Below are 14,720 nucleotides of genomic sequence, written 5' to 3'. Positions count from 1 at the left end.
ACCATAAAGGTAGAAAAATAGGTAACCTTAGTCCTTATTTCTATTACATTAAACCCCAGAAAACAAGTGACCAACATCTACATATTTTCAATAGAACAAAGTGATAAGATGTTAGAAAGTGTCTCAAGCACATAAAAGCTTAGAAAATAGAGCACTCTTATGTTTCCTTCACAAATGACGAAGGTTTAGCGGGGCATGGTTGCCTGTGCCCTATGATCGCAGATACTCAGGGGGCTGAGGTGGGAGGATTGCTAGAGTCCAGGAGTTTCAGAGCAGCCTGGGCAACAGCAAGACCCTGTCTCAGTGGAAAAAGAAATAAAAAAGACAAAGGTTTAGGTCAGCCTATGACAAGAAGAATTAAGAATTCAGGTATGCGAAAGTTTTTAGTTTTTTAAATGACTAAGGATGAGCTGGAGAAAAAGGAAAGGTAGGGGTGAAATATGGGTAACATACCTGCTAAATAAAAATAAACACCAGTAGGATGAGTTCTACATCTTACATTACTGTAGAAGATAAAAGCTGAAAAATCCAATTATAAAAAAAGAGAAGGCTGGCACATACCACAATTAATAGAAGTCAAGGCAGAAAGTATTAAAATAGGGAAAACTATTTTATATAACTATGAGATTATTCAAAATGAAATTATGACAGTTACAGACCATGCACTGACCAACAATACAAAGCAAAGCAAAAACTATAGCCAAGTAATTATAATGGGAAATTAAACATTTAGGGAAAAGTGTTAAATGCAAAGTAAGACAGGATTCAAACAGTATAAGATTGAATAAGTATCAAATTTTATACATTTATAAACAATATATTTAAGCACCTATGCTACATTTATAAAAATTTTAACCTATCCTAATAAAAACAATTTTAAGCAAAAAAGAGCTTGATGACACTTATTCTTAGAAATTACGTGGCATTGCCTGTAGTCCCAGCTACTTGGAAGGCTGAGGCAGGAGGATCACTTGAGCCCAGGAGTTTGATGCTGAGAGCTAGGATGACTCCACGGCACTCCAGCCTGGGCGACAGAACGAGACCATCTCTAAAAAAAAAAAAAAAGAAAGGAAAAAAAAATCATATAACTTTTTATTCATCTCAAGAAGTTAAGCATGCAAAAAGGACCCTAGGAAAAAAAAGGAAACAAAGAATAAAGTAGAAACAGTATACAATTGTTAAATTTAAGAGGTGTTTTTGTCAGAAAAAGTAGTCATCTATCTCATTTAAAAGGGAACCCAAACAAAAACTTTTGAGTCAAATACCCTATTTTTTCTAAATTTTGTTTGGGTTCTGTTTTAAATTAAGTAAGACTAATTTTCTTCTGAAAAACTTTTATTTATTTATTTATTTTTTTAAAGACTTAAGGTGAGATGGGGATTATGGATTTGCTCTTGAACATAAAAGCTCTAAGTAAAAGTTGTCTTTGGACTTTAGAAGCTCTTGCTTAGTTTACAAAGAATCTTGAAGAAAGCGAACTTACTTGCATATGAATTCTCAGTATTTAGCACATATAAATATGAACTGAATGAGAAGAAAATCTGTAATTTTCAGCACTATATGAACTCCCAAAAAAGAGTACACAAAAATTGACTTGGAAAGGAATTTAATCAAAGTCTCTAAACAAGATTGGCAATATAAAGTAATTCAAACTTTTGAGGTTAATGAAAATATTTATTCAAACCTAACTGTAGTACAGTATCAAGGTGAGTTAAATAAACATTAACTGTATGATATCTAGTTCCTTAGGAATAGACCATTGCCACATCATAAAAATTTCTTACATCACATATTTCTGCAGTAATGTTAAGCAATTAAGACATGATTTCTACATTGAGAAATGTGTTGTAGTAGGATGGATTTATTTTTTTAAAGGCCTAGTACAAAAAAATGGTTGAGGAAAGTGACTCTTTAATAAAATATACATCATAGAAAAAAACCCTAAGATACTGATATTTAATTAAACAGAAAGCACTTAAGAGAACATACTTTAATATCTAGGCACAATTGGTCAGGTACTAATTATAATTTCTGTTCTCACTTAAAAGTTTACAGCAATTCTTCAATTTAACTGATGTGTATGAACCTAAATGCAGAGAAGGCACCTCTCTCACTCTCTGTAAGTAACTTTTGAGAGTAACTCTTTATAACACTCTAAGGGACACACAGACAAAGCACTATATCTAAGTATAGATATAGTTATTTAACACACCCCATTTTAGGAGAAACTAAATTAAAATATAAAACTATGATTACTCTTTTTACATCTTATGATGGACATGACTTTCTAAAAGGACACCAGAAGATAATCCTCCACACAAACTTTAACATAGAACAGAAGATTTAAATTAAATGTGCATTGTTCACTACTATGTAAAGGGTTCTATGAATTAGTGCAATTCTTTAAATCCCCAGTATTTAGGGGAAAAGTATATACACACTATGAAATCTCAACTACTATAAACCAAACTTTTTATGGCTCAATAGTCTAACCACTTAAAGTTCTGTAAAAAAAATCTTAAAAGTTATAAATGAAAGATCAGAACACTCAATAAATGGTTTACAAAATTCTCTCTTTAAAACAAAGAGAATGAATGAGCAGAAGAAATAGTAAAGTGTAAAATTCTAGGAATATAATCTTTATTATGAATGTAAGAAGGGCTGGTAAAATATTCACTCTAAAAGAAACCCATCAAACTGTTGATTTCTGATTAGATACTTCACTACCAGTTCAGTGGTTATCATTTTGTAGTACTTAGTAGCTATGTATTTAAATGTCTTGTTGAACAATTACTAAGGGTGATTTATAAGGATAAGCATCATTTTCCTTCAAAAGAAGTAAGAAACTATTCCAGATGAATAAGCTTCAGAATTAGGGATCGTAAGAAGTAAAAAAAAAAAAAAAACACAGTGTAAGAACATTAGGTTGATTTAACCTCTATTTCAACAAGATTTATACAATATTTACAATATGCAATTGTCAAAGCTATACAGTTTTGCAGATTGGCTTTACTTACATTTCTGCAAATGTTTTTTCCAAAATAAAATATACCAAGTAATTCTATTTACAACGTAGGAAGCTGCTTTAGAAACAGCATGATTTAGATATAAAGTGAAATTTCAGTACAATGAAAGTGCAGGTCATGCTTTCAGATTCAGTCAATATCCCATTCCCTACACTCATAGTTTAAGGGATACAAGTTTTAAATAGCTACTGTTCTTATATGTTTAGAATGTTTACTCATCATAATGCAACGATAACAAAAATTTGTCCACATCCATTCCAGCTGGAAATGAACTGGGCAGCTTCTTTTTCTGTCAAAAAAAAAGAAGAAAAAAAAAATAAAAATAAACTCAAACAAGGCCAAAAAGCTTTCTTAATAAGTTCACCTAGAATAGTATATTAGGTTCTTCTATATACTCGTAAAATTGCCAAAATTTTTTTTCATCTATTAGAATTTTAGTTCTACAGAGAAATAGAGGCAAGTTTTATTAACCCAAAGTTAGTTAAATATACTTCAACCTACTTCAATGTTAGTTTAGGACAAAAGACACTACACAAATTCAGAGTGTATGAATGTTGAATGACACCAGATAGAAATGCTTTCCATAAGATGGCCATTACTACTTAGAAAGCTTTGAGATATTAAGAGTAAAAGGCACTTACCAAGTTCCAAACACTTAATATACACCAGGTATTTTACATATACTACATTCAATCCTCACAATCTAAGATGTATGGTAACATGTCAAGTGATGAGGCTGAGATCCAGAGAGGCTACAGACTTAACCATGGTCACAGGGCCAAAAACCAGTAGATGCAGGATTCAAATCCAAACCCGAAGGGCAGCAAAGCCAAGATTCTCTCCCTGTTACCACGCTTTCTCTATGACATTTTAAACACTTACTTTCTATTCAATGCACTTACTAAATAGCTAAACAAACTTAAAATAAATGAGTTCTTTCATTCATCAATGCTATCCCTGCCTTGCCTTCCCATAGACAACTATGGTTAAAAAAAAAAATGTCAATTTAATTTTTCTGCTGCTCCAACATGTTAATATCTTTTAGGGCCTATGTTAGAGATAAGATGTGGGAAAAAAAATCCAAGATCTAAGAGGAACAAGGTAATTTTTAATCTGGTAATTCCACACAACAGTGGCTTCCCAATCTTTCATGACTATGTCATTCTCACAAAAAAATTGGGTTCTAGCAAGACAAAAACAAAAACCCACTTTTCCCAAGGAAGATGTTTATAAATAAATGCCTTAGCAATTGTTTTAAAAATACTATGTTTCACTTAGACAACTTCTCAGTATCAGACTGAGAAACACTGCTATAGAATGTATTTTGTCAGGGCTAGGTGCGGTGGTGCACACCTGTAGTCCTAGCACTTTGGGAGGCTGAACCAGGAGGATCACTGTAGGCCAGGAGTTCGAGTTCGAGTTCGAGACCAGTCTGGGCAACATAGCGAGACTATTGTCTCTACAAAAAAAAAAAAAAATCAGCTACTTGAGAGGCTGAGGCAGGAAGATTGCTTAAGCCCAGGAATTTGAGGTTGCAGTGAGCAATGATAACATCACTGCACTCTATCCTGAGCAACAGAGTGAGACTCTGTCTCTCAAAATTTAAAAAAAAAAAAAAAAAAAAAAAAAAAGTATTCTGTCCATCAAAACTCAAAGCTATCTTGACCATAATATTCAGTCCATTAGTTGTGGCAAAAAGTGCTTAATTCTCTGAGTATGGAAGGAAGAAAAAGGTGTGGCTTTGAAATTAAAACTTTCAAACCTGCCTTAATTTTCTTCTTTTTCATAGGTATTGATGAATTTGCAAGGTTTTTATTAGAAGTACGAGAGGTTCGCTCACGCTCATCTAATTCCTCAATTTTCCGCTTTTTTGTGGTGCTCCTTGAAGATGCTCTAAATTGTTGTGTGTTATCTTTCAGAGGAGTTGCTGAAGTAGTCCTAGAGATGGCTGCTCTGGAGAGAATCATTAAGGTGTGGGCAGCCATGTTTACACTGTTTTCACTGCCTGTTTCACTGGCAGGGCTGCAGGCAGGCAAGTCAGGGGTGACAGGAGGGACCATTACTTTGGGTGTGCTACTGTCTTCACCAAAACGTCTACTAGAGGGGGCTTTGATACCATCTGTAGGTTCCTCTTTATGTTTTTCCCCTGTCCCTAAGCCAGGTGTCCGGGGTACAGGTAAATCACTGCTATCAGCAAGCCGATTTACTGGGCTGTGCCAATGAACATCCTGTGACATCTCTGTGGTAATCGAAGAACTGGCAGATTTAGTTTGTTCTTGTTTTAGATCCTTCACAGCTGTACCTATTGAAATGACATTTTTACTGCTTGAGGATGTGCCTTGTTTTCTGGTTACTTCTTGCAGTGAAGCTATAGTTTTCTCATTCCGTAAACCGCCATTTTGCTGCCCAATTGACAGTTTCGCAGTTTCTGGATTTTTCTGCCTTTCCACATCACTGCATAATTCATTCTCCTTATTAGCTGTTGCTTTGTGGAAAGATTCAAGCACAATTTCTGTTGGTGAAACTTTCTTTTCTGACTGAATTTCTCTTACAGTGGTATGTCGGCTAATCGCAGTTTCTGATTTAGATAAAATCTTAGGCATAGGAGGTTTCTCTCTCTCTTTTTTGATAGCATTATTAGAAGGGGGTTTTAAGGTAGAGGACACAGTGGGTGAGTCAAGATTAGGAAAAGAAATTGCATTCCTTTCTTTGTTTTGAGACACCATCTTATGGTTTGGCCCCTGTGTACTTGCCACAGGAGCAGCAGTGCTATCAAAACAGAGCACACGTCTGTGGCTTTCAAATGGTTTGCTAGCTGGCACTGTATTCTCTACTGAGAAGGGAACAGTGATTTCTTCCAGTTGTCTTCCAGGATCTGTGACCATATTCTTGTCAGAAACTTCAATTCTACAATAAATAAATAAATAAAAATAAAAATAAATTATTTCTAGCAGCATAAAGAAATCCTCTGTTCTAAATCTGAGCATTCAAATGATCTATGATAGAAACTACTTTATGCTTACCTTTGTGCAGGACATCCAACTGAGTGACTTGAGGAATCCACTGAATTATTTACCTGTTTTCCTGGAATTATAAATGAACATTACTGAGAGAAAGAATATATTCCTCTGAAAGAGGATGGAACAGATGACAACATCACACACCATGAAAACAAAATTTCAAAGATAGCTAATGTACAAACAAAACACTTTTACATACAGGCTTTCAACAAGCAGCTTTGTAATATATACAAGATGGCCACTCACACATTGCTACAGAGGAAATCTAGATATGGAGCAAATGACTTGCTTCAACTTCAAGCAAATATTAAGAATCCAGTATTTGGGTTATGAATTAAAGTGTTCACTATTGCACTTAACGTACTGCTTAGATCCAGACAATTATTTAAAGAACAGATTATGCCTATATAAAATTCTGTCCATGTAACTGTCATGTTTACAAGTCTGTCACTCAGAGCACATGCTCTGGAGTTTTGATAACCATGTTTTAATCTCCATGGTCTTCAGCATTTATGTGGGAGAGCAACAAGAAAGGAAAGCAGAGATCATGAAGGACCCTGTGTATTATGTAAAAGGTTTGAGGCAATCTTTAAGAGTTAAAAACAGGGAAGATGCATGAATAGATTTATGTTTTAGAAAAACCAATCTGGCAATAATGTGGAAGATGGAACAGAGAGGAGAACATTAGAAGCAGGAATTCTAGATAGATGGCTATAAATATTCTAGGTAAGAGATGATGAGCATCTTAGAGACAATGGGCATTCATATGGATACGAAGGGTAAAGGAGGAATCAGTGGTGACATTAACCAAGGATGAAAAAAGTAGGCAGAAGAGATCTTTGAGGAGAAAAGGTGAGACTTAAATCTGTAGAGTTTAAAGGTCTTGAGTTATTTAAAATTAGCAATGAGGCCAGGCATAGTGGCTCACGCCTGTAATCCTAGCATTCTGGAAGGCCGAAATGGGAGGATTGCTTGAGATTACGAGTTTAAGACCAGCCCGAGCAAGAGCGAGACTTAGTCTCTACTAAAAATAGAAAAATTAGCTGAGTGTGGTGGCACGTGCCTGTAGTCCCAGTCACTTGGGAGGCAGAGACAAGAGGATTGCTTGAGCCCAAGAGTTTGGGGTTGCAGTGAGCTACGATGACACCACTGTACTCTAGCTGGAGAGATAGAGTGAGACTCTGTCTCAAAAAAAAAAAAATAAATAAATAAAATAAATAAAAAGGAAGGAGCATAATAGTTTAATGATGGTTCCAGAAGCCAACAATAGTATCACAGTATCAACAGTTACAGGGGAAAAAAGGTAAGAATGGAAAAATTCCAATGCATATGGCAATATTAAGAGGCCGCTGGTGAACTTAGACAGTTTTAGTATTGTAATTATAATAGAAACATGAGAAAAGACAATAATGTCAATGAAGAAATGGGAGAGATTGAGAGGGGTTGGGGATAAAAATTTGGCAGGTTGGACAAACCTAAGTAAGTTTACAGCCAGAGGGAAGAAGCTAAAAAAAAAAAAGGGATAATTTTAGAAGTAGAAGTAGAATGGGTACATACTGCAAGGGAGTGATGATCAGAAAATGAAGTTTAATACTGACTGATAAGCTGGAAAATAAAATCATTAGCTAAGAGTGAGGAGGGAGAGATTAGATAGATTTGAGAAAAGTTGTGCAAGTCTGAAAGAGTTTGAAGGAGGAATGGAAGAGAAAGCAGACAGGCAAACATTTAAAATGATTGCCAAGTGGCAGGTGGGTGAGAAATTGGCATCACTTCTAAAGCAATGCTAAGAAGCCCAGGTGTAAAAGCAGAGATGGTTGGTGGGACAGATCAAGGATTGTAGAATAGCTGGTGCATATGTGGAAGAATGTGGATATGCAGGTTATTAAGAGTACTGGCCCATAAGTGGCCAATATAGTAGACTGTGTGAGCTCCAGACTATTTAGGGAAGGAAGTGAATCCAGAAAGGAGAAAAGTTCGTGTAAAAGGTAAAGACTCCAGTAACAGAAGCTATTATTGGTTGAAGAGGAATTCAATCGGTACATGAAAATGAGGGTATTTTGAGAGAAGTACTGACCTTCTCAAATCTTGTAAGTCTAATAAGAAGGTGAAGAATTCAAGGTGTGGGTATGGGAGAAGTTGGCTGAAGTAAATGTAAAAGTCTTAGGAATGAAAGGGATCAAAGAACTCCGAGGGTGGTTTTAAAGGATTGGGAAGGTTAACAACATGGGCATTTTGTCATTCATGATGATAGCAAACTTTAGGGAGAGAAGTCTGAGAATTAGGTGCCACAGTCATTAAGGTCCTGAATAAAAAACTGGTGTTATTTTACATATGGTGTCTTGTTGAACAGAAATGTTTAATTTTAGAGTAGTTAGCCCCATCAAATTTTTCCATTTATAAATTATGCCTTCTCACCTTTTAAAGAAACCCTTTATCCCAATGTCATATAAATATTCATACATATTCTTTTATAATTTAATTGTTTTACTTTTCACTTTTAGGTCTTTAATCATTTTGGAGTTTACCTTTGTACGAAGAAGGGATCTATTTTTTTTCCCTACACATAATGTATTTAATGGTCAATAAATCTCACGTTAAACAATCCATCTCGTTCCCTCTGACTTCTGATATTACCGTTACCCTGTACAAGGTCTCTTCCTAAACTCTATTTTGTTCTATTTGTCTTTTTTTTTTTTTCTTTTAGCTTTTTTTTTTTGAGACAGAGTCTTGCTCTGTTGCCCGGGCTAGAGTGCCGTGGCGTCAGCCTAGCTCACAGCAACCTCAAACTCCTGGGCTCAAGCGATCCTTCTGCCTCAGCCTTCCGAGTAGCTGGGACTACAAGCATGTGCCACCATGCCCAGCTAATTTATATATATATATATATATATATATATATATATTTTTTTTTTAGCTGTCCATATCATTTCTTTCAGGGTCTCGCTCTTGCTCAGGCCGGTCTCGAACTCCTGACCTCAAGCGATCCTCCCGCGTTGGCCTCCCAGAGTGCTAGGATTACAGGCGTGAGCCACCGCGCCTGGCCTTTTTGTTTTAAATATTATGTCTTTGCAATATTTTACTATCTGGTAGAGTGAGGTTGTCCTCCGCTCTTCTGTCTTAGCTAACCATGGACTTTTATTCTTTATTATAGATTTTATAAAGTTTTTCCCACTCCCCAAAATATTCCACTGGGATTTTTAACTGGAAGTATATTAAATTTTTGATTCAACTGGGAAGAAATGAAATCTTCAAATATATGTTAAATCTTCAAATATATGAACATGGTTCTTCTCTATTTATTTAGGTCTTCCTATGGATCCTTTAATCAGGGATTTCAAATCTTCTTCATTTCTAACCTTTTTTTGTTAGGTTACTTCCTTTGTACTTTATCATTTTTGTGGCTGTTATAAATGATATCTTATTTTCTATCATATTTAATAGTTTCTTATTGCAGGCACACAAAACTCAATTTTGGTAAAAAGTTATTCATACCTGGTAACCTTGTTGAATTCTTATTAGTTCAGGTAATTTCTCTATTAACTCCCCAGAGCTTTCTGTGTAAAAAATCATGTCATTTGCCATAATAGTTTTATTCTCTCTCTTCAAAGCTTCACACCTTCACACTTTCAAATTTTCGTACTGTATTGAGTGGGACCACATATGTATGCAACCTTGCATATGATGAGGTATAATCCCAGATGTCAGTGGGGAAAGACGGATTATTTAAGAAATAATTTATTAGTGTGGGAAATGCTGGCTTGCTACATAGAGGGAGGGAATGAGTATCCTTGTTTTATTCCCAACTTTAAAGAGAGGTCATGATGTTTACTATAGATAGCCTTTAAGAGCTTTCATCATAAATGGATGCTGAATTTTACCTATTTTTTTCTGGTATTATAATAACAATGTAAGGGATAAAAACAAGTGTGAGACTGAGAAGACATTTGTGGTATGTTACTAATAAAGGAGTAACACCTCAATAGACAGGAACTCTAACAGAGAAGCAGGCAAACGATATGAATAAGCAAGTAACAGAACGGGAAATATCAATTATTTACAGTAGTAAGAGAGGATTCTAAAGTTTATTAGTAATCAGAATAATACAAAAGAACGATATGAGAGACTACCACTTTACTTCCATCATAGTGGCAAAAGTTAAAAGATCACATGGTATCAAGCATTGGTGGTAGTGTGAGGGAAGCAGGTAAAATAATGGTGTAAGTGTAAACTTTCTTCTCTATGACTCAAATTCTACTCCTGGGTATCCCAAAGAATTTATCATAGAGGATAAGAAAATAGGTTAATGCAAGTAACAGATTCCAAATGTTCATTAAAAAGAATGAACTAGATAAGAGAAAGAACATAAAAATAAGAGTAGCTATAATGTGACAAAGTCTAACAGGGTACCAAATGAATTAAAAGGTGACTCAAGCCTACAATGTGCCATAAGCTCTATCTCTGAGGAAAGTATAATCAAAAATGACCAGTATGACAGGCATATCAATCACTAAGTACATATAAAACAGTATGCAATAAATGCTACAAGAGCCCCTATGAACAAGGGATTTTAAAGATGGGGACCAAGTCTAGAAGTTGGAAAGCAGTGAGAAAGTAGAAAGGATTTTATGAAGGGAAGAATTCAAGTTGTTCTACAAAGTCCCTCAAAATAGTTGATAACTTCCTTTAAGATTATGACTATAATAGCTATTCAAAAAATAATCTCCCACAACGTTGGGTTTTAGTAGGTATAAAGCTATGTGATGATTTAGACTCTTTTCTGTTTCTCATAGCTTATTGGCACATATGTTGCGAAGTAATTGTAGAAAGAAAAAAAATTTAATGAACTTAAAAATGGTACCTATCCCAGGCTTGTTTCTTAGTCCCTGAGCCTTCTGAGATTTTGGAGGGACGGGGAATTGAGGATTACTATTGCACACAGGTGCTGCCAAAGGCATATGAAGGACCTGGAAGAGAAAAAGCCATTAATTATACTATGTTTGAAAATCTTCATTGCACCATTTTTAGTTCATAAATCTTACCTGCCGAGGAGGAGCAGAAAAGGTATTTCCATTCTGTCCAACTACAGATACTGGGATCATTCCTACCATTCCTTGAAGTACAGGCTGGACCGGAGAAGCAATTATTATGGCAGATCCTAAAAAAACAATTCTCATTAAAATAAGTTTTTCTCTCAAATGTTTTGGCACAAAACACCAAAGTAATTAGTACTTTGAAATAAATTCTAAGAACAACTCTTCTTCCTTACAATCCACTCTCCTTTTTAAAAAACTGATTTAAGAACAACAGCAAGGCTAATCAATAAAAAGTCAATCCAAATATTAAGGCAGTCTTATGTTATTCAGTCATGGTACACCATCCTGAGCAAGCTGTAAGATGATACAGCCAGGAGATCATATTATAAATATGTCTTGACTCCTCTAGAAAGAGCAATGAAATTAATTAGAAAACGAGTGGTCAACATTTCAAGCCTGAACCTTGTATCAGAAAATTAGAATGCCAACCGAATGTTTATAGCCCAAGACTATATTCATAATCCCAATCTATTATGTTATATAACCAGATAAAACTATGGGGGAAAATTATAACGCCTATATGGTCCTTAGAAGTCAATAATATAGTCTGCAGTCAACAACATAGTCTGCAGCTATCATAATTTAGTCCTTCCATGTAAATGAACTGTTTCCTACTACTCTAATTACTGTCAGGTTGATCTCCTCACTTTCACGCAATCTTCTGTACTCTCTCCAATACCTACCCATGCTGGTGCTGCTTCTCTTGGCTATAAAGAATTCCTTCCCTTTGCTCCAAATCCTACCTTGTTTCCCTAAGCGTTAGCTCAAGCACCACATTCTCTACCAATTCTGACCTCTCCTTTATCTCATTTGTAACAGCATGTAAAACAGATCCATCAGGTTTAATACTTACTTGTTGATATCTAATCAAATTTTATTGTATATCTATAATGTAACAAAAAGGGAAAGGAGGGAAGCTTGAGAACAAATACATAAAGAAATGTAGGGTAATGTGCCATAAGCTCTATCTCTGAGGAACATATAATCAAAAATGACCAATATGACAGGCATATCAATCACTAAGTACATACAGAACAGCATGAAATAAATGCTACAAGAGTTCCTATGAATAAAGGATTCTAAAGATGGGGATTAATTCTAGAAGTGGAAAGGCAGTGAGAAAGTAGAAAGGATTTTACAAAGGGAAGAATTCCAGTTGTTCTAGAAAGTCTCTCAAAATAGGTAATAACTTCCTTTAAGACTACAATAGCTATTTAAAAAATAATCTCCCACAACATTGGGTTTTAGTAGGTATAAAGCTATGTGAATAATTAGTCTATCTTTTCTGTTTCTCACAGCTTATTAGCACATATATTGAGAACTGTGGAAAGCAAAAGAAATTAAACCATTTAAGTCTATGGCTTACTAGATTTAAAAAAAGGTTTCACTGAATTAATTAGCTAACATACAGAGGAGGCATAATCATAAATTTCAGTCTTTTCTCACGCCACCTATCCATGATTTATTACCTCCTAATCAATAACTTCATACACAAGAGACACTGGATCCTAGTCCAGAGAAATGAACTTCAATATGTTATTAAAGTTACCTTGTGAAAAGTTTGGTGACACAGCTTGGTTGACAGCAAATACACTGTTCGACCTTGGTGGTGTCTGTAACTGAGGTGGCGAAGGTTGAGCAGTTATAGGTGCAGAATTTCCAGGCAACACTACCACATTAGACTGACTTACAGTTGTTCCTAAGGCTGCTGTATCAGTCACACAGGTGGCTATCAGAATATTATTTGAATTGCCAAAAGTTGTGCTTGTGGCTGGCATCAACTGTATATAACCTCCATCCTTGGAAACACATGGTGTAACATTGGCTGAAAAAGCAATGCCATCTTCATTCTGAGTGTTGTTTGTTGTAGAGTCTTCAGGTTTGAGTGCTAAAAGGTTCTGTTCCATTGAGGCTGAATCTCCTACTTCAGCAGATACAATAGTACCTGCAGGTTCTTCTGAAGACGGGCATTTAATTAATTCTGTATTTTTGGCAGGTGATTTAGTAGGAGAAGACAAAATTATAGTTGGCAAGTTTTCTCCATTGATACTAGAAATGGCACTGTTAAGTTCAGCATCTGAGGAAACAAATGGGTCATCACTAATGATAATTTTGAGAGAGACAATATTTGATGCATCTATCTCTGTTGAGTTGTCACTAGAAGGTTTATCATCAGTACTTTGGGACTCAGGGTGAGAATCTCCCACTGAAGGACACACGGATTCTGAAGGAAGAGAGTGACTATTTTCTATAGGATTACCTTCCGGAGGCATCAATACAACTTCCCCGCAGTTATCATTTCTACCTAAAGAGAGAAAAATTGTATCTTCTTTTACAGATGATGAAGGCTCTTGTGAATTCTCAGACTTGGATGGCTGAGTTTCGTTTTCTGTATGACTTAACTCAACAGATGTTGAATCATTAGATGGCTGTTTAACTGAAGACATCGAGTCTCTAAGATGAATTTCTACTTGTCCAGATACATTTAAACTTGAACTTTCAACAGACACAGGCAATATTTTACTGTGAAGTGCAGAATTATCTTGGCAATTTGATAGTTGTGACATAACTGGTAACACATTATCAATTTCAATTTTACTCTTATGAATTTCATTAGGATCTGGTGACTTGGAACCACGAAAATTAGTTTTAAGTCTCACCGTATCATTAGAACTTTCACAAAACTGATTTTTTTTAGATGGCTTTCCAGTTAGTGAAGTATTTTGGGATAAAAGTTGAGAACCTTTCCCAGAGAGAATTAACTTTTCATTGTTAGTTTCACCACCAAGTGAAACAAATGAACTTATTGGTATATTAGCCTGATCAAGCTGTAACTGAGATTCATTCGGCACATTTGGAGACAATGAATTTTTTTCAATCTCTATAGCCATTTCAGTTTCAGTGGACATCTGATTGCCGTATAATTCAGCACAATGTGGATTACATTCAGGATCAGAATTTCCTCTTTGGTTAAAGTCATTCAAATTAGGCACAGACTCAAAGGTAATGTCAAGGTTACACTTCTGTTCAGTAGGTATGGCTGTTTTAAAGGCCTTTCTCTGGATGCTAGAGCTTATTTGGGAAAAATTTTCCTGGGCTTCCTGTCTAATCACATCATGGTTGCTGCCATTCTTCAGAGCATTTAATGTGTCATCATTCTGGTAAGATGTACAAAATGGGGGCTGACCGGAGTGACCATCTGCAAAATATCAGGATGGTGGAAAGACATGGTGAGTATATAGTTCAGCTTCTGAGGTAGTCATCTTTACCATAAAATCTATTTTGCAAAGGAACTAACTAATCTTTGGCATACCAGTAAGTGGAAGTCTGATGCGCTATATACCCATTTTCTGAGTATCAAAAAATTTACAGGTACTTTCTAATTACTGATGCCTTTTTAAACAAGTGTCAAATTGGTTCCTAAGCTTCTTTGAAAACAAATGACACAATGAAGGAACAAGTATAGAGGTTAAAAATACTTAATATTTACCCATACAGTAGGTAAAAACAAAAACTGGTTCTAAAGCAGTTTGTTTCAAAACACTGACTTTTCAACTTCTACCATTTCTTTTGACCTTAATTTA

The 14,720-nt window shown here is 35.3% G+C and overlaps 1 protein-coding gene across 1 annotated transcript in view; it reads right to left on the bottom strand.

Annotated features, from left to right (window-relative positions):
* Nucleotides 1-1,469: 1,469 nt before the first annotated feature.
* Nucleotides 1,470-14,720, bottom strand: part of NPAT (nuclear protein, coactivator of histone transcription) — a 47,132-nt gene continuing 33,881 nt past the window's right edge. The window contains exons 13-18 of the mRNA XM_069468975.1: nt 12,686-14,335; nt 11,083-11,198; nt 10,902-11,007; nt 6,050-6,110; nt 4,793-5,933; nt 1,470-3,315 (exon numbers count right to left, since the gene is read on the bottom strand). Coding sequence (XP_069325076.1) covers nt 3,238-3,315; nt 4,793-5,933; nt 6,050-6,110; nt 10,902-11,007; nt 11,083-11,198; nt 12,686-14,335 — 3,152 coding nt within the window. The 3' untranslated portion in view covers nt 1,470-3,237. The remainder of the gene's footprint in view (nt 3,316-4,792; nt 5,934-6,049; nt 6,111-10,901; nt 11,008-11,082; nt 11,199-12,685; nt 14,336-14,720) is intronic.

Source organism: Eulemur rufifrons, chromosome 6 (genome assembly GCF_041146395.1).
Source record: "Eulemur rufifrons isolate Redbay chromosome 6, OSU_ERuf_1, whole genome shotgun sequence".
Taxonomy (NCBI): Eukaryota; Metazoa; Chordata; class Mammalia; order Primates; family Lemuridae; genus Eulemur; species Eulemur rufifrons.
This window is presented reverse-complemented; position numbering and strand designations above follow the sequence as displayed.